This window comes from Haliaeetus albicilla, chromosome Z (genome assembly GCF_947461875.1).
Source record: "Haliaeetus albicilla chromosome Z, bHalAlb1.1, whole genome shotgun sequence".
NCBI lineage: Eukaryota > Metazoa > Chordata > Aves > Accipitriformes > Accipitridae > Haliaeetus > Haliaeetus albicilla.
The window spans coordinates 14,743,134-14,763,655 of NC_091516.1; the positions used below are offsets into that span (position 1 = coordinate 14,743,134).

Sequence of the window (20,522 nt, forward strand, 5' to 3'; positions counted from 1 at the left end):
ATCAAGTTTCAGGATTTCACAGTGAAGAATCCCTATTTCTAATGAAAGCTAAAACCCACCATTTTTACTCCAAGAAGAATGTCAAATAACTTTATTTCAAAAGTGAAAAGTTTAAGCCTTGGTTCAAATATCAAACTGCAAGTACCTATATTCATACCCCAGAGGCACTTCAGGTTGTTGACTAGAAGTCGTTGCAGCAGTTACTGCCCTCTTGCTTCATGGGGGCAGTATCCAACAAACACAGGTTCGGCTGCTACTCCACGGCTGTTAAAATAAAGGGGAATGTGTATGATTATAATAAAATAGTGTGGCTGGTTGTGTAGGCAGGAAGAGAGATACTGGCACTCTATTTTAATCTTGGTCTAAACAAAACTACTTCCAAGAAATAACAGATGGCCTATTTGGGGAGTGGAAAAGGGCCCTATTCAACAGTTGATTTTTACTTCAGTACAATCAGTTAACTGTTTCAATCAGAGGACTAGGGTATTAGAAAACAGGTTGAAAAGCTTAAATTCAAGGGCTGGTTGTCTTGATGTTCTGCAAAATCTATTGCTTTTATTGAAGAGAAGTCACAAGAATATGAAAATATGAGTCAGTTGACATTTGCACACTCTCCCCCCAACCCCAATGTTTCCTTCATATGCAGCTCTAACTATGCCATTTTCATTCATTTTTCTGGGGAGCCATTTTCAGTAAACAGAATTTTTTTTCAGCTACACTAACATAAATTGTTCTGTTCTTATGTTGCTTTAAAAACAAACAAAAAACCCCTTTAGCTTATGATGGTGCAGTAAGATAGTATAAAAAGATGTTTCAGAGTTAAAGTAGTTGTAGTCAAAATTCTGCCTCTTGGATATTTAAGACCTAGATAGTACTGCTACAGTGATTTGTAGAATAATGTAAATTGGTGTTTAAATTGCACTTAAGAGCTGCAGTGGAAGAAACTGGATAATGAAATAGCTCAGCTGAACTACTGCTTGCCCCTAAGCAAGAATTCCCCTTAGTAAAAGACAGGGTTGCTGTCTAGGTCTCTGGAATATACACCCACCTGTTTGTTTCCCTTCTCCCATCATTATTTGCAATTTGGGCTGCTGTATCCTCCTACAGGAAGTTGAGTTTAGATCTGCATAGCAGCTACTGCTTTCATGGTACTATTTCAACAGCAGTGGCCTCAGCCTTGGATAGGCAGAGCTACTTGTTCTTCCAGTGACCTTGATCTAGCTGTTTGTTAGAAAGTTCTACCTACCCATTCCCTCACTGCCTGGTACCCTGCTGCAGAACTTTTCCTGTTCCACTTGGAAAAGCTCTTTAGCCTGCTGCAGCTGCCACAGTCTATATATACCACACATAAAAATGGCAACAGGGACAGAGTCCTTTGCACATGCTCCAGGACTTCACAACAACCTGACTGATTAAATTGGCTCTCTGAGTTCACACGATGCTAAGGAAGCCCCATAGACATAAAAGGCAACATAACTGCAGCTCCAAGGAATGGTCATTTCATCAGTGGAAAGGGAATCGTTTCTCTAGTGTTTTTGTGGTTCAAAGCCTATACAAAAGGAATCATTCTCAGGAGGCTATGTCCTTTTATTAACGCAGTCTGTTTGTAACAGGAGTTGTTCACCATAAGTTTATATGCCAGCAAAGCAGTTTCAGCACCAGAAAGTAGTTTAAAGAAAAAGTGTGCAACAAGTGCACGGAGTAGTCCTTAGTCTGCCCCTGCATTTTGTATCTCATGCTAGCACTACCAGAGCAGCTGCAGTCATCTGGATCAGCTCTACATACAGCAATACAGGTGCCAGCGTTAAGGAAGAAGGCGGAGATGTGGCAATAATTAACCAGATCCAGGAGCAGCATGGCTTAGTTCACTGTAAAACCCTAATCCTAGAGGTACAGCCACCATACACTTCACTGTTCAGTTGTATCAGTGTTTCCTCCAAGCCTCATCAAGAGATGCACCATCCAGTTAAGTGGTAGGACATAAGTTTTTTTGAAGCCCCTTAATCTTGTTTTTAGAATGCATTTGTTAACTCTCCCTTAATGTATCTATTTTTCTCATGACTGAGATAACACAATTTGCATATAACTATTTTCCTATAGCATTATTTAAAGCCAGCTTGAAATAAACCCAACAAGCCAAAACTTGCAGTCACTCATACCTTGATTAATTAAAGAGTAAAAAAAAAGTAAGTGATTCCAGCAGATAATCATGCTGACACATCTACAGGAGTGTGAGGAGAGTACTTGAGTTTTGCATGCTGACTAACTGCCATTGTATCTTGTCCTCTAAAAACCTAATTTGTATCTACATTGAAATACTTCTTCACACTGTTGGGATTTTCAATGATTTGTCATAAACTTTTGTAGAGAAATTAAATGGCCTGTTGCATTCTTGCTGCAGTCCAACTTTGCAGCAGCGTCTGGGAAAACCTAAAAGGCTCTCCGACTGCATACTTTTAAAAGTGGAGTCAAACTCGGACTTAAGACCTAGAAAGCACTCATCTCTACAACTGCAAACATACAAAGACAGCACTAGCAAAAATTAACCAGTAACTTGCTTAGGTACTTTTTAGGAAAGAGCTGCAGAGAATAGTATGTTATGAGCTGACTGTTTACAGTAGCCATAAGTGAAATTTAATTCATCAGGGACTCCTTATCCACCTCTTTCAGTCCTTACTCTAAGGCAATACCTGGAAGAATAGCTCACTCAAACTCACCTCTCATGCAAACAGCTCCACTTGACTGCCTGCTGCATGTCTGTCTTTATAATAAATAAATAATAATAAAAAAAATTTAAAAGTCTACTTTTTCTCCTGTGTACTCCTCCCACATACCCTTCAATATCCTTTTTGTCTGAAGTCAGTCAATCATGTTGTTTTTTTCTTTAGAGGAAAGAGAGGCATAGATGAATTCTAGTATTTCACTGAAGAAAGTTAATGAGTTATAAAAACTGTCTAGAACTCCTGTCTTAATATATCTGTTTTTCCTCTTCTGAGGATACAAAAACACATGGGCTGACGTTTACATAGCCAGATTAGACTGCTAGCTCTCCTCCCTTCATTTCCAGGCCAGCAATTTGGGCCTGTACTTGAACTCCCTTGGTTATAAGGCATGAGAACCAAGCTTTACTATAGCTATTAATCTTACCGGAGCATGCGGCATCGATGATTAGTCAATCTTTTGTAGGCATCCTGCAAGTTGGTCACATTCCTGCTGCTCCAGAGTCTTTCCCCTACAGCACTTGCTCGAGGCCTGTAAAGATATACTGAGTTTTAGAGTAGGTATAGTCTATAACCAAGAATAAAGTTTTTAATGCCAGGTCTTATATCTAAAAGCATCAATTTTTATAGCTGCTTAGGTTCAGTATAGAGCACTGTTACCACTAACATACAGTCCTGTTGGATTAATTAATGTTTCTTGTAGCTGGCTTTCTAAAAATCTAAAGATAAAACAGTTCATACCATAATCTTGGTGTGAGGTTAGTTGCATCCACAAATTCCCCCCACAGGCAGGCCTCTCCACCTATTAAAAGCTTCTTCTGTTTTTCAGATCCTGAATTCAAAGCAGAAAGTTAGAATTTCTATTTGCCCAGAAGATGGGCATATATAAAAAATTTCACTTTCCAATACTCAGAGAGGATTGCTGTTCAATTGTTTGCTTTATCATACAAAATATCAATTCTGGACACTAACTTAACATTTTGGTAGTCTTGTTACTGAATGTGAGAACCACCAGGCCATTTTGCCCAGAGAATCCACTTCCCTTCTTTGTCAGAAATGATTTTGACACTTTTATCCTCTGAGAACATTCCTCAGCGTTCTGACATTCTTCAGAGATTTCAGTCCTGATTGAAACTGTTCATTCAATTACACACAGAACATTCTTTGAAAAAGCTACATAAGTCAAGTGTTCTCCCTAATCAGCTCTGAGCTACCTTGCACAAAAATGAAAGCCCTGGGCAGAGCGTTAAGATGTTTGCATCAGCTTTAGCCAGAGGGAGAGAACATGGCTTTTTCTAGAACAGTCTAATGCTCTAGAAGCTTGCTAACATAGGAATTCAATGTCCATCTACCAACAGCGATTTTGCACAACTCTGCCCCTAATGCATGATGCATCTGCCCACCTAGTACAGCATCCTGTGTCACACAGTCACCAGTGCTAAATGCTTGAGGAAAGTCATACTTTTTCCTGCGAGAAACTGAAAGTTGCATTTTTTTATTTGAGAATTTTCCAGAGTTCTAGCTGACATCAAGGTCCTTTGATTACAGCATATCTGATCACAGTGACTGTATGACCACTCTGAAGAGCCTTATTCTTTCCATGTACACCTTACTATGCACCAAAGACTTTCATGCACAGAACATGCATACAGAAGTAGTTACAAACCAGGGAAGTCAAGTGGTTCAATGCTGTAGTACTTCTTCCAGTCTTGTCCATAACTAATGTAGTCTAAGTACCATGGAGCTGCCAGGATAGCAGTAAACCCAGCTCCAGTGACACTGCTCAGTTCATGAGCATAGTTGTTTCCCATCCACACTTGAACTACAGTGTCTGGTTTCAGCTAAAAGGGAAAAAAAAACAAAACAAAAATCCCCAAACATTAAAGACAATCCTAACTGCTGTTGTCAGGAAAAAGGATGGCAGATTTCAAAACTGGAAGGGTGGTATTTTGTTCTGAAGAGGAATATTTTGGAAGCTACCTTTTCTCTTTTTTTTCTCCCCCCCCCCCAGTCTAAAGCTGGTTAGCTCTTTGCTGGTTTTAAACACAGTTCACACTAAAGTGAAGCCTAGGTTACACTATAGACAGTTAATGCCCCAAGAGAGTTCCTAAATGCACCAACTATCCGAGCAGCTCCGAAAAGCTGAGCATCTGGTGTTACTAGACCAGACACACATTTATGTGAGAAAAATATATGGAAACTCATAGAAACTTTCCTACCTTTTACTCTGATGCTCTAAAGCATATTATATTATCTGTGTTCACCTTTAGAAAGCACTTCAATGCTAGTGTTCCCTGTTCCACATATTTTACATGTTCAATAAATGATAATCTCAAGGGAGACCCCACAGCTGTGGAGAGCTGCTAAAGTAAGCAGACTTGCTTTAACTCTTAAGACACACAACCATAACTACTTAATAGTCTACTTTGGAAGCCTTCCACAATATTTTGCTGTTATGCGAGAGTATCTTATTTATTTTCCCATCTTACCTGTGCTTTGTTATCAAACACTTCTTGCCAGACAATGTATCCTTTATTATAGGAGGAAACAATGTCCAAAATCCTAGAATTTAGAAATAAGATCATGTTTATGAACTTCAATGAGATCAGCACAGGCACATGAAGTAGCAACATTTTCTATCCTAAGGCACATCAGGCCTCTCCCAGCACTGCATAGGGGACCAAGAAAAACCAGGTTTTTCTGGTTTTGGCCTTCAGTGCTCTGCCTCAGAGAACATGTTCTCCCATGTATAAGGATATGCATGTGTAGTAACAGAAACTGATGTTCAGAACTACTAGCAACTCACACATATATCTAAATCCATGGTATTTGAGAGAAATAAATGGCTGCAAAAACCTTAGGACGTTTCCTCCCCACTCTGTGTGCTGACATTACAGCAGATACCTAATTTAAGATAGCCAATACATTCAGAGTGTGCATAGAACTAGCCTACATATCCTTGTGTCTCACATTTTAAAGCTGTGAACTTTACATTCTATGTATTGAAATAAAAGAAAGTGGGCAGTCCCCAATACACGGCAATTTTTGAAAACAGCATAGGCTAACATAAATCAGCTTCAGTATCTTCACCTCAACACCCCCCTCAGACAGTGGCAGTGAAAAGCTGAGCAAGAATTAAAAAACCAACGTACTTCTGAATATAGTAAGATTCCAGTTTAGCATAGTCAATGCCAAATCCTTGCTGCTTCATGAATTCTTTCACTTCAGGGTTAGATTTCCTTAAATAATAACAAGTAGAAAAAAAAAAAAAAAAGAATAATTTGGTTTTGGTTTAAACCAGATTTCCCAACCATTTCCACCTATGCACAGTACACTAGCTGATGCCTTAGCACACCATAGCCTGGCATGCACAACAGAGCAGAAGCAGTAGGCTAACATGATCTAGGGTATTTTGAAACAGTTTCGTCCTGATCCTCTGGTAGAACTACTGGAGTCCCTGTTCTGAAGCAGTCTCTGGCAGGCTGCCTCAAGCTCCTAAGAGCTCTAGCGTTCCTGGCTTCTCTGTGATGTTGTGGGAAGGTTGCCAGAAGGTCTGGAAACTGAGCAGCCATAGTACCAGGGGATCTGTGGGAGTGAAATCAAGAATTTGGGAAAATACCCCAAAAGCAAACCAACACTTTTGTGATAAAGCATTTGCCAGAAATCCTCTTCCTTTTTAAAAATTAAAGCAAGTCCTGAGCATTCAGATTTGATGTTTCAAGAGAATGCACAAATACTAACTAGATCAATTTGAATACTCATGCAATTAGATGTGCTCCAAACTCTGTATTATTACTTACTCCAGCAGACAGACTCCAAAATATTCAAAATCCACAACCAATTTAAGAACTCTATTAATACATGCCATACTTTTAATACAAGACTCAGTACTGTAATACTTAATGTTAGCAGACTTTCTGGAAGGCAGAACTCAATGGAAAGAGCTGCTTTTCCTTTAACACAAAGCATGCAGATGTTAATTATCTTAGTACTTTTCTACCTTACTAGTTGTCTTTCCTGCCATGTTAATTTTCATGAAGAAATTCTTTGGAGTACCTGAACATTTGTAAAACTACTAGTCAAAGCAAAATTCTGCACATCACTCACTTGTTGAGGATCACAAATGCTCTGCCTGTAAATAGTTACAGAAGTAGGAGTGGAGATCTTTGGGTTAGGCACTGAAAACTGTCTCACACAACTGAGTTCTGTAATTGATGGATTTAGGCAAGTTTAAGAGGCACTAGGTATTTATTCTTTGAACTGTCACCATACCAACAATCGAAGTTCACTTCATCTCCTCCCAAATGAATGTATGCATCTGGAAATACACTGCTGATCTCTTTGAAGAATTTAGTCATGAAGTCATAAGTTGTATTCAAAATAGGATTTACAGGTCCAAAGGACCCAGATGGCTGTTCTCCATTATAACAGGGGGTAAGAAGATCTTTTTGACCTAATAGAAACATTAATAGAGGACATTCAGTTCCATGTGGGCAGTTACCCGTATTAAAAAGGTTAATATTAATTACTTAAGTGCTCATCTACTCTAAGTATAATCAAATAGAGGCAGGATGACATTAAACAACTTGCCCAAGGTTGAAGAACCCTCTAACTCCAAATCAGGACTCTGACTTTTAGATTTGTGATTTAATACACACTAATCTATGGAACATGTCACTATACCTGGAAAACAGCTTCTGGATGACTACTTGAATAAAAAAACCCCACAACTTTAATGGATTTAGAAAGGAAGCCAATTAGAAGGAAGCCAAATATAATGAGTGTGCTCCAGAGGTCTCTTTTTATTACTCTGCTTTGTTAACACCTAAGTAGGTGGGAGGTACATGGCTCAAGGTAGAGGTCCTACCTGAGTCTGCTAGGAATTTACCTCTACACAAGAAAGGAAGGCTAGACAGACATCAAAACTGAGCACTGGTTCTTGAGTCAAGATATCTGAAACAACATGAGCCAGGATAACAAAACAGGAAAAAGATAGAGGTAGGTTGGAGATTCCTAAGTCCAGTTTATTTGGTAAACTGTGGTTGCAGCAGCAGCATCTTCCTGGCTGTGTGCTTCCTACTCCAAGCACATTTCCCCCAAACAGGGCTCTAGTGGTAGATTGCTTCAACTACCCTCCTCACATGCCTTAAGACTTCTCTCCAATATCTTGAATTTGAATGCAAACAAAGCATAGCTACCCAGGTTCATAGGCAAAGCCAGGACTGGCTCCTAATCATCACATTAAAAAAAGACTATTATACAAGAAGCTATCAGGAACAACTGATTTTAGGCAAAGGAGCTGAACCTTGCTCTTAATATGAATGTAGACCACCTCACATATCACCAGGTAAGCCACTGGCTTTTATTAGTGCTCCATAACAGCAAAGACCACATGAGATGAAGGATGCAGAAAGAGTGTTTAGCAAATTTAGGTTTTGCCTTGTTCCTTTCCTCCTCATTTTAAATTAGTGAGAAAGAGCCTTAGGCATCTTCCAATATTATGGCCACATCCCCAGAGGATGAGCACCACGCTCAGCCCAAGGCTAACGCTCAAGTTATGAAGCATTAGAAAAATCTTTACTACTTCCAGTTTGGCCAAAACCAGTTTATGTTAATTGCAGTGAAATCACACTCAGTGCACCTTGAATTAAGGCACAAGGTTCCCTGGCCCTTGAGTACATGTAAACACCACCACTCTCAGGATTCAAGCATCCTCTATCAAGAGAATTATTACTCTGAAACCCAGAAGATAAAGAGTGAAGAAGCATCCAACTTTGCTGTGTTTTGTACATGGGCAGATTATCACTTTACAATAGAAACATCAACCACTTTGAAAGAAACTTCCCAAAGCAGAAATCTCTACTCTAGAGGTAGCAGCTCCTGATTTCTAGCCACTACCTTATTACTCTAAACTGAAGAGTACTGGATGGCGGTGGGGGGGGGGGGCGGGGGAGCAGAATAACAAGAACATGAGTGTAAGGCAGACAGAATATATCTGTGCCTTTGCACACACATCCAGCACAGGAAGTGTCAGCTTTCTCCATCCACTTTAGCTCCTGTAACAAGTAACGGTCATGACCATCACCGAGTCTGCCCCTTGCTTACCTCTTATCAAAGCACTTTAAAGGCTGATTTTTAACAAGTTCATTTGCTTGCTACACCCTACTTACCACAGTCTTTTAACCATTAATACTTTCTTGGACATACCTTTTCCCCAAGACTGGGTGTGTCCTGGGGTATCAAACTCTGGGACAACTCTAATGCCTCTTAAGCGGGCATACTCAATCACCAGATGGACATCAGTAGGAGTATAGATGTGGTTATAGGAGTACGCTCCCTGTAAAGTATTCACATTTAGAGACAGTTTACAAAACATTATACCAGCAGCTTACAAAATTGGGATTAAAGTGTTACAGTTTAGACTGGTGAGCAGTTTTACAAGTTGGCCTTTTCTGGTTTATCACATGTGTAACTAAACTGACAGAACTTTTCAGTTGACTAGTGGGGGAAAAAAAACCCCAAACAACAGAAAGCCCACAAAAATTAACCCCTTTTTCCACACTAAGCCAAACCTCCTCAGCAGGCTGTCCTTTCCTCCTTAGCTCACAGTTATTGAAGAAAGCAGAAAAGCTAGTTTCTATTCCATCAGATTTTTGAAAGATACATTTTTCAGTTCTTCTGTACAGAGGCAAGTTAGCTTTCCCCTCCACCTCTGCATCATTAGTTCTGAAACATAGGCCCCTTGTTACATGACATGCAAGGCCAACGGTCTTCTTCCAACACCTCTGCTTGTCAGTTTCAATACAATGCCCAATTTAGCATCAGGGCATGTTTGTTTTGTGATGCTGAATTTGAGCATTATTCCATTCTCACAAAGCCAACCAATGTGACAAATGACCCAGACTGCTACAGTTTGGTGGAACAGATGCTTGACAAAGAGCCTAACTACATAAGAAAAGCATCATGACTCCTCATGATTAATATCACCTTAAGCTTCCATTTATCTGGAAACGGTTTCCACAGCTGAGTTACTCAAAAAAGATAATGGTAAACAAGAAGCCTTTCAAAAAGAAGGCTATTGAGACAAAGGCCATCTCCCTCTCTCCAGCTGTCAGTGTGGAATAGGACAGAACTCCACAGTCATTACTAAGAAAAATAATCTGACTACACCATCCAACATCTACAGTTTTTGAATTACAAAAGTCTTCATGGCATCTGCTCAAGCACTGCCTATGTAATTTTCATGAGGGTCAGATTCTAGCATGCATTTTAAAACAGAATCACAAATCTAGTGCTTAGGCTCAGTCTACTTAATTATTCATGCTTGATTTGGCTACTACTGTACCATGACTGAGCAAGAACCTCATGATGGCTTTCATTCATTAGCAAAATCTGCTGTGAATCAGGAAATAAAGAGACACTTTGCACTGTATTTCTTTTAGAAAACATCCTCTCACTTTTGGACCTCTTATAGACATACTGTGTTTTGTGAAGTTAACTAGATCTCAGACAAGGCAAAAGTACTACTGCAGTGATTCCAAACCTAGACGTGACAGGAAACTCATATTTGTTTGAGTGGCATGAAGTCTACCAGTTAAACAAACAAACCAACAGAAATCCAAGCAGTGTTCACCACAACAAGTTATTTGCACACCGTTACTACTTGAAGGCCTGCAAACACTGAGGATCACTGTCACAAACAAATTTGCACAGAAGAGTTAGGAAGGTCATTTACCAAGCATCCACCAAGGAAGAGTTGAACATAGTCCACACAGACACTCAGGTAGGGTCCTAAATGTGGACCTGCTGGTTACTGGTCCTCTGGTACTGCTTCACGATCAGCCAAGGCAGATGTACTCAACCATTGGTAGGCTCTCATTTTATTTTCATGTAATATGTGCCAGATTTCTGCCCTCCCACCCTGCTCCAATGATGTTTACTCACCTTGTCACTTAACTCAGGGAAATAAATACTCTGGTAAGGGAATGACTGATCATCGACTATATGCCAGTGGAGAACATTGAACTTGTTAAAAGCCATGGCATCCTGTAACAAATAATGCAATACAGTCTAGTTAAGCACTCTCACAGAAAACCTATGCAAAAGAGGTGGTCTTGTCCCAGTATATCCTGCATGCCTAAGGCAACAACTAAAAAAAAAAAAAAAACCCAAGAAAAAGCATACCATGTTTCACCGAATCCCAGAAGCATACACCAAAACGCACCAGCCTGTTTATACTACTGCTCCATTCCTCTGCCATCTATTTGCACCACTCCTGTCAACAAGCTCTTGGTCGGATCATGCTACAGTGGCTGGTAAAAGGGGAACTGCTATAAATGCTTATGAATTTCTTCCACTTCGGAACATATCTGGGTAATTCTCTATACACCATCAACTATTTCAGCTTACAGAAAAGCTTATACTTTTCTACCTAAACAGTTTGGACTCAAAAACTAAACAGCATGAGAGACTTTCCTACTATTTAGTACATCCTTACTTGCTAGTGACTTCTGCAGAATCCATTTCAAATGCACGCAAAACAAACCATGCATGTTCCCCTTATGTTTTCAGTCATTACTGAGTACTTCCCTTTTTTTGAAGATAATCAAGATAAATGTTAACACACTTATTTTAGAATTATGACTCCAGATGAACAGTTACACACATACCCTGAGTTATGCAAGTTTGTTAGAGTCACTAGAAGTGTTGTGTGCTGTGAGCAGACAGAGTAAGTGTTCTTTACATTGTTCGTGGCTGAGTAATTGCAACACAGTTGCTTCCAGTTCCTTGCCACAATACAATTATTTCCACCCCTCCCCCTTTCTTTTTTCACAAAGCTGTGTTTAAAGAAGTGACAAATCTCTTCAGGAACTCCCACCAAATCCAAAGGAAGATTTATACCTTGTCCACTCCCCAAAATTATCTCATCTGTTTTATTAGGGAGCAGAAGTTTTAATTACTGCATATCTTCATGCATTTCTATCAAATGCCATCTTTCCACACAGAAAACTATTTCTCCTGACCTTCACATCTGCCACTCCTTCCTCAAGGACAATGCCCTTCCTGGAAATACAGTACAGCAGCTGAACATAAACAAGAAATGTACTTGAACTGCTGCCTTAAGCATCTAGTTACCACATGTCAATGAAGGGATTACTGCTGCTCTTTATTAGGTCAGCCTGGATTCAAGCAGGCACAGAGGTGGGAGGAAAACCATACTTGTTCTTAAACTAGCAAAATGGTATAAAACGTAGCTCTTGGAAAGTATTAGAGCCACAAACATAATTTAAGGAAACAAAACTGCAACAGCAACAGTTATGGAAACACAAAAATGTTTAGAAATGCAAGTCTCAAAAGTCAAGTTACTCTTTGGGCATTGTTGTCTCTTTTAGAAAAGCCAACAAATACTGACCCAAGTAGCTACCTGAGTCTCTGAAGCACCCTCAGCTGCAAATGAAACACTACACAAACACTACTTGCTGAATGGGGACTGATCTTAAAGGTAAATACAAGTGTTAAATACCCATGGAGAGGAAAGTTCATAGAATCCTAGAATGGTTTTGGTTGGAAGGGACCTTAAAGATCGTCTAGTTCAAAAACCCCTGCCATGGGCAGGGACACCTTCCACTAGACCAGGTTGCTCAAAGTCCCACCCAACCTGGCCTTGAACACTTCCAGGGATGGGGCATCCACAGTTTCTCTGGGCAACCTGTTCCAGTGCCTCGCCACCCTCACAGTGAAGAATTTCTTCCTGACATCTAATCTAAATCTACCCTCTTTCAGTTTAAAGCCATTACCCCTCGTCCTATCACTATGTGCCCTTGTAAAAAGTCCCTCTCTGGCTTTCTTGTAGGCCCCCTTTAGGTACTGGAAGGCTGCTATAAGGTCTCCTTGGAGCCTTCTCTTCTCCAGGCTGAACAACCCCAACTCTCTCAGCCTGTCTTCACAGAAGAGGTGCTCCAGCCCTCTGATCATCTTTGTGGCCCTCCTCTGGACTAGCTCTGACAGGTCCATGTCCTTCTCGTGCTGGGGGTCCCAGAGCTGGCCACAGTACTCCAGGTGGGGTCTCACAAGAGTGGAGTAGTGGGGGAGAATCACCTCTTCCAACCAGCTGATCATGCTTCTTTTGATGTGGCCTAGGATACAGTTGGCTTTCTGGGCTACTAAGGCACATTGCCAGGCCATGTTGAGCTTCTCATCAACCAACACCCCTAAGTCCTTCTCCTCAGGGCTGCTCTCAATCCACTCATCACCCATCCTGAATTTGTGCTTGGGATTGCACCAACCCATGTGCAGGACTTTGCACTTGGCCTTGCTGAACTTCATGAGGTTTGCATGGGCCCACCTCTCAAGCCTGTCAAGGTCCCTCTGGATGGCATCCCTTCCCTCCAGTGTGTTGACCGCACCACACAGCTTGGTGTCGTTGGCGAACTTGCTGAGGGTGCACTCAATCCCTCTGTCTATGTCGCTGACAAAGATGTTAAACAGCGCCGGTCCCAATACCAACCCCTGAAGAATGCCACTAGTCACTGCTCTCCACTTGGACATCAAGCCGTTGACCACAAATCTTTGAGTGTGACCATCCAACCAATTCCTTACCCACTGAGTGGTCCATCCAACAAATCTATGTCTCTCCGATTTAGAGACAAGGATGTCATGTGGGACAGTGTCAAATGCTTTGCACAAGTCCAGGTAAATTACATCAGTTGCTCTTCCCTTATCCACCAATGCTGTAACCCCATCATAAAAGGCCACCAGATTTGTCAGGCACCATTTGCCCTTAGCGAAACCATGTTGGCTGTCACAGGTCACCTCCTTATTTTCCATGTGCCCCAGCACAGTTTCCAGGAGGATCTTCATCTGTCATCCACTTCATTCGTCAGCTCCCTCAGGACTCACAGATGCACCTCATCCAGTCCCACAGACTTGTGCACCTTCAGGTTCCTTAGATGGTCTCCAACCTGATCTTCTCCTGTGGTGGGCAGTTCTTCATTCTCCCAGTCCCTGCCGTCGCCTTCTGCAACTTGGGCGGTGTGGCTGGAGCACTTGTAAGGATGACCTCAGAAATGAAGACTGGTTTTACCTGCACTATCTTCCTGCCCATCTTAAGCCTGCTCTTCAAAGTTCTGCAACATGGAAGGGAAATTTCTAATACTACTTCACCTTGGAAAAGCAAGACAGAGTCAAGACAGGAAACTGCATGTTCCACCACTCAAAGGCTCCTCCATTTCAACCCACCAAATAAGCCCTTCTACACGGATTTCAACAGCAGAAAAGGGGAGTACAAAACAGAAAAACCCACAGCTTTTGCTGCTATGATTACACAAATTCATCACCTTCCCATCAAGGTGGGAGTATCCAATTCTTAGTATGCTTGCTTAAGCTTTTTGGAGAAAGTTTTGTTTGGTTTTTTGTGTGTCTTTTTTTGTCTTTTTGAAGGGATGCAGTGAAAGAAATTAGTAGCTTCCAAAGATCATTTCCAATTTCCCCCTTGCTCTGTACTACTTAATTACTGGCTTGCGCTTAGCAGCCTAAGAAAGGACTACCGAAGCCTGGTTATTGAAAAGACTAGAATTTTCCTGCAACCACTGGCACTGAAGCTAGGACTGGCAAGGTCTCCCATGTATTGCTTGGTAACAGTCAGATGTCTCAAAACATGCTTCCAAGATATATGTGAGCTGGTTTAGGCAACAGAAGGTACAGAAAACCTAAGGTACCACAAATCCCAGCCTCCTTTGCAGATTCACCATCATTGTGTCTGCCCACTCAAGTCCTCTCTGGTGTATGTTCTGACCTTTACTTAGCAAAGTTCACTCTGTTCTTTTAAAAGTCAGCCAGGGGAGACAGATTCTCCTTTCATACCAGCTCCAGTTGCTACCTACCTCAGGGAGCAAAACACAACAACAAAAAGCCTTCATTATTAATGATACAAAACTGCCCACTTACCAGGTTTGTAAGAATAGATTTCAATGGTAAATAATGCCTTGAAGTGTCTAGTAAGATTCCTCTATGAGCAAATCTTGGGAAGTCGTCAATTTCAGATTCATTGACAAGAAACTATGAGAACAAGATTTAAAAATTAGAATTTCCATTTTATATTCATCATTTCGAACAGGAAATACTTACTTTTAAGTTTGTTAACAGCTTTCCAAGGATCACTTCCTTAAAAAACATTTGATGAAACTAGTAGATCTGCTGTTTCTAGAAGAGCACCTAATAAAGAATGAGGTTGTCTGTTATCAGGACTGCAGTTTTAGTCAATAGCTATACTTACACTTCCATAGTCATCTTCATGAACCAACTGGCTGAAGGTTTCCAAACCTGTTAAAAAATCCAAGAGAGGGATCTGGAATACAATCAAGTACTTGTCCTTAAAGTTTTAGTTAAAAACAGGACCGTAACTATTTACAGGTATTCACATAGCCAGAAAGAATGATTTGTAGCCAAGTTTCTTTCTCTTTAGCACAGCTTCCTTAATTGCTCAAGCACAACAGTTAAAGAAATTCTGAAGAGAGAGAGAACCATGCAAACTCTCCATTATAGACAAATACTGAATATTAGCACTACAGCTCAGCTATACCAAATTAATCCTTGAATAGTATGGAAGTTACTGAGAGTACGGTAGAAATTTCTGGTGTTGTCATGCATGTATTCCTGTCATTTCTGGAACTAGTGAAGTTTCTAATTCAGCACGAAAGATATGCTAATTTGGTCTAACATTCCAGTAAGAACAGCAGACTGAAGCTTCAGCTTTACAGTCTTCTTAGTGATGTGTCCAGCATGTTCGGTTATCAGGTGCAGTCAGAGAGTAATTTGTTCACACTGTAGATCAGAGAGCTTTTTAGCACCCAGAATTTGGTTGGCTTGGCTGATTTCAGGCACAGCAAGAGTGCACTTACAGTGTGCCACTGGATCCGAGATGCTCAGCATCCAGACCGAGGGTCTGACCAACATACATCTGGGTATCCTTCTGGCCTCTATGCCCAAGCTTACTTCCCACAAAGGACTGAATGAGGGCAAGGCTCAGTGGTCAGCTGGTTCTTAGTCTGCCATGGAGTTTGTATAAGCCCAGAGCAAATAGCTCTATAGGAAAACTATCAGCTTACCTCTTAAAGCACCCCATACCTCATCTGCTTTCAGTATAGCCACAGGCTCAGTTACAGTTAAATGATCTAAAGCAAAGAAAAAAAATAAAAGTTATTCCTCAAGAAAGCATGGATTGACAGGACAATGCTAACAGGCAATAAAGAGATTCTTCAAGTGCCACGTCTCGCTTTTTTAAATTCTAACCAATGCTGTTTTAACGGTGATATTGTGCAGCTCTTTTTCATTTATGTGCTTCTGAAATAATGCAAGCTACTAGTCAGACAGTCAACAGTTAATCAACAAGAGGATAAAACAAATACGGTGCTCAATAATGGCAATATTAAATATCACACATGGGCTGGAATTCAGGCCAAGTTTAACTCAACTGATTTAAAACATATCAGATGATATTTTTTGCATTTAAGACATAGGTGATAAGGGTTGGGTAACTAAGCCAGACTTAACGACAGAAGTTTACTTCTCCTTTTTTCTTCCTTTTATATAGATTATGGTTACACATTTTTTTAGAGATAAGCTTGTCCAGTAATATCGTTAGGTGCTTACTATAAAGGTCTAATTACAAAGGGGAAAAAAAATAATCAGACCCCACCATCCGATGCGGACATGTATGGGGGCAGTGAGACAAAGTAAGGTAAGTAAAATGAAGAGTGGTACCTGAAGGTATCCGTAACTATCCTCCCTTAAGTGTGAATACTGAAGTAAAGTACAAAGTACTGAAAAAGAAAAGCTATAGTAATTCTGTTTTTCCATTGAAGGTGATTCAGTAAATTTTAGTGAAGAAACAGTATCTTTTAAATATGTTAATTAAAAGAAATCACATAAATATGTATAAAAATACACTATATCTATAAATCTATAGATTCATATTATTATTTAAACATTAAAGCAATAATAAACTGACCAGAGTCGCACATTTGAAGCGACAGAGGGAAAAAAAAAAAAAACAAATCAGAGGGGTAAATTGCTGATCTGCCTCAGTATGAAAGAATGGTTGGTTACAAGTTATACAGTTCAAACATTTATCTAAACTACCAGAGAAAAGCCATTCAGGGACACGAAGAAAGTACCTCAAGCTTCCATTTTAACCTAATAACAGCTTGCATACACTGGAAGTTCTGGGTAAGGAAGAGAACTTAGAAGACTACTGCAATCTCCACAGGTCTTTCTGTGGTAAACTGTAGTTCAGTCAGGGGTTTACTTCCAAGACAGCAAGCTTTTTTCTGAACATATAACATACCTTAAATGAACACAGAACAAGTTTTGTATGGCTATTTGGAACCTTTCATACAAGCAGCAGGGAGCAGGGCAGATAACTTGTACTTTGATTACACATCCAAAACTCCTGCTATAGGATAGTCACTGACTGATCCATATTATCTCTATTAAGAAAAAGAGCCAAGCTGCTCAATCCAGCAAGTGACTATAACTGCATATTTCAGCGTTTGTGCCCTGAGCAAGCTATCTCATTAAGAGCAGAATATTAAAACCTTGCTGAAGTCTGAAAAGTTCAGCTTACTACATCAGGAAAACTCCATGTTACTTGTAACAGGAAACTCCTTTCCTACAGCAGAGGGGAAAACTCTTGACTGTTCTGAAGAGTGCAACCTAAAAATCACGTGATCTGACAGATTCCCTGACAGAAGAGAACCACCAGCTTTGGTTAAAATCTGAGGTTCAGAAACTAGTTCAAAGTTCAACTAGTAGTAAAGCAGTATAGCCACCTGACTGTGGCAGAAAAATTCTAAAGCATTAGCAGTTTTGCTGCTATACCTCATTTGCATTGAAATGTATGATAAACTTGCATACAAAAATCTTACTACTTGGCTAAATGTACCAAAAAGATTGAGTACACTTAAAATCAGTGCCTTCTATCACAAGTCAGATGGAATTAATCCTGCTGCAGATGTATGACTTAAGATTAAAAGGATCTTTTTCTAAGGATCTGTATCCTGGATACCAAACAACTGCCTTGCCTAGTACAGAAGATTATCTCAAGACAGAATGAGATGAATTGAGTACGTTGCATTCTGTGCTAACCTGCCCAGCCAAAAAGCAATACTATCAACTCGTCCTTATTTCTGTTAAGAAACTTCTCTGGTGATTAGGACTTCAGTTTAGAGCACTTCTCCACTCTGGACTTCAGTCACAGAAGTAAGGAAGCATAGCAGGACAAATCCAATGTAACCATCATGTTTTTAAATCCTTTCTTGTATCTACTGATAGAAAGAAAGTGGCTTTACAATACTGCAAGACGACTAACAAGAAGTGCGGTGAACACTTTCTGTTTTTCCTGGAAAAACCAGAAATACCATGTATGCAAGCCAGTGTAGGTAGCTTCAATTCAAATGTAGCTGTCTCTAAGGAGAGCAGAAGAATAAGCAAAGCCAGCCTTCACTCGATACCCTGTACTGAGAGAAAGGATGATCTCCTGACTACAGATAGATCTCGGCACACACAGCTGGGTCCAGCACAGCATAATACCTCTGATTCTTAACGACAGTTACTGGAGAGGACAGCAGCAGGTAAGCGAGTTGGATGCTAGCTAAACTTCAGAAATCATAGGTTACACGTCTGACCAGCTTCGTGATTCACTGGGGGCTGAGACTTCCCACAGCCTTCAGAGCAAGGATTATCTCCTCGCTGCCGCCGCTGTGAAAAGTTCTCGAGCGCCTCAGCGAGCCTGCGATTTCCAGTTCCTTAAAAGTAAATAAATAAATGAGCCCGCCGCCGGCTTCTAGGCGGGCCAGGGCCACACGACTGGAAAGCGAGAGCTAACGATGCCGTACGAGCCGCGGGAGGGGAGCGGAGCGGAGCGGAGCGCGGTGGGCGGCTGCGCGCCGTACTCACAGGCCTCGCTGGAGGCGAGGTGCGGGTAGCTCTGGCAGCCGGGGTCGCGGGACTCGATCACCACCTGCAGCTGCGACAGCTCGGGCTCCGCTCGGGCGCCGAGCGGCCTGCGGCCCCGCTTCCGCCGGCGGGACTGCCCGAACATGTACTCGTAGTACCTGCCGGGGGAAACAGAGACGCCGGCGGGGCCCTGAGGTAACCGCTCCCGCCACCGGGCCGCCGCCCGCAGCGCTCCCGCCGCCCCTCACCTGCGGAAGGCGTCCTGCAGCAGGCCGCAGGCCGGCCCCGCCGAGGAGCCGGCGCCGTGCACCAGCTGGAAGCGGCCGGGGGCCAGCTGCAGCTGGCGGCGGGACGTGCGGAGCCACTGCGGCAGGGGCCACAGGGAGTCCTCGGGGACGGCGCCCGAGGCCGGCTCCCACTCGGCCGGCTCCGGCGCGGGCGCGGACTCCTCGGGCTCGCTCCGCGGGGCGCCGTGGCGAAGGCTAGTGCTCACCAGCACGGCGGGCACGAGGAAGAGCCCCAGCAGCAGCCCGGCCAGCCCCATGGCTCTGCCCATGGCGCGGCGGCGGCGGCTCTGCCTGCCCGCGACGACCCGCTCGAAGGGCAGGCCCGCCCCCGGCCCCGCCCCCGCCTCCGTCACGGCGCCGGCGGGGGGCGCTGGGGAGCGCGCCTCAGCGCCCGCCCCCCGCGCGCGGCACCGCCTCCCCGGCGGCTGCTGGCGGCCGCTGAGGGGGCCCTGGAGGGCCGGGGGGTGGGCCCCGCCAGAGCGGGCGGGCGGTCCTGGCTCGGCGGGGGGGGGGTCGCCTCCCGCTGCTGTCATCGCGGCGTCCTGCGCCCGAAACCGGGGAGGGCTGCTGGGTCGGGAGTTCTGAGCGGTTTAAGGTCTGCGTGGAAAGGCCGTGGTTTGGGTTACGCTCTTACAAAGGGGAGACGAGCGCGTCTTTTGTACTGCCACAAAGCAGTTTCAGGCTCAGCAGGAATCGCTTTCTAGCAGACTTTCCACAGATGGTGTTATAAGCCGTATCGCGAATAAGTAGGAGTCTGAGTTGCGGTGAGGTATTTCAAGCCTTAAAAACAAACAAATTAGGTGTTCTGACAGATCCCAATACAAATTTGGGAAGGTTGCTCTGGGGTGTTGGGAAGGCAAATCGAGCGTCTGGAAGTCACAGCGGGGAGGAATTCAGGCTTTAAGCCACCTCTGACTGGACGGTTAACGCAAACACTGAAGCGTCGCCGCTGTTGCGTCGGGTGCCTGGCACCTGCATGCTCTTACTGCAGTGTAATGGAGGAGCCGGTCAGCCATTGCTCCCTCCGCCATCTTCCCTGTGTGGAAGGTTAACTCTCTAGTCGCGTGCTCCGGGCTACAAGGTGGACTCTTAAGTTTATGAAGAGAAGAGTGTCTCCATAATGAAGGCTACGTCTGTTTGTAAAGAGCACAGACGTCTTGCCATAGAATTACTAAGAAGCGAAAATTCTCCTCTTTGCTAGGGTTTGTCCTCCTCTTTCGGCCCATGTCACTCCGCAAGTTTGGAGGAGCCGGTCTCCCTACTGTCCGGAAGGCTCCCCCGGGAGATGCTGGGGCCTCACCCACCCCAGTGAATCACCGCAGCGCTGGGCTGCACAGCAGTTTAAGAGGTGCGTCCTGGCCGCCAGGTCTCCCCAGCGCTGCTCCCGGCCATGCAGTCAAGAGTTATGGGAGTGCACATTCAGCAGGTCTGGGGAGCTGATCTAATCCCGCCCCCCTCTAAAAAAAGTCTCGACATGCTGGAAAGAGGAGCAATAAACAGCAGGATGAGGGGAAGGTTGGGACTATGCCATGCCTGTTTAGACTGTGAACTGCAGCTGAAG

At 42.9% G+C, this 20,522-nt stretch overlaps 2 protein-coding genes across 2 annotated transcripts in view; both read right to left on the reverse strand.

The window, feature by feature from the left end:
- HMGCR (3-hydroxy-3-methylglutaryl-CoA reductase) overlaps positions 1 to 20,522 on the reverse strand; it is a 319,565-nt gene that overhangs the window by 269,348 nt on the left and 29,695 nt on the right. The window lies entirely within an intron of this gene.
- HEXB (hexosaminidase subunit beta) lies at positions 75 to 19,269 on the reverse strand. Its single transcript, XM_069777670.1, has 14 exons — positions 18,923 to 19,269; positions 18,675 to 18,832; positions 15,827 to 15,892; positions 14,995 to 15,041; positions 14,667 to 14,777; positions 10,665 to 10,766; positions 8,928 to 9,057; positions 6,993 to 7,173; positions 5,873 to 5,959; positions 5,210 to 5,282; positions 4,387 to 4,561; positions 3,462 to 3,552; positions 3,148 to 3,252; positions 75 to 264 (listed from the first exon to the last, which is right to left on the reverse strand). Exons 1-14 carry the CDS (start codon positions 19,228 to 19,230, stop codon positions 201 to 203), a joined length of 1,698 nt encoding a protein of 565 aa, XP_069633771.1. The 5' UTR covers positions 19,231 to 19,269; the 3' UTR covers positions 75 to 200.

What these genes read in the sequence shown, in the direction of transcription:
- HEXB (XM_069777670.1), bottom strand. Translation starts at nt 19,230, where the DNA reads ATGGGCAGAGCCATGGGGCTGGCCGGGCTGCTGCTGGGGCTCTTCCTC. An exon ending in GGTATGGGGTGCTTTAAGAG is followed by an intron (nt 15,042 to 15,826) that starts GTAAGCTGATAG and finishes ATTTTTTAACAG; the next exon opens with GTTTGGAAACCTTCAGCCAG. An exon ending in GAATCTTACTATATTCAGAA is followed by an intron (nt 5,283 to 5,872) that starts GTACGTTGGTTT and finishes TCTAAATTCTAG; the next exon opens with GATTTTGGACATTGTTTCCT.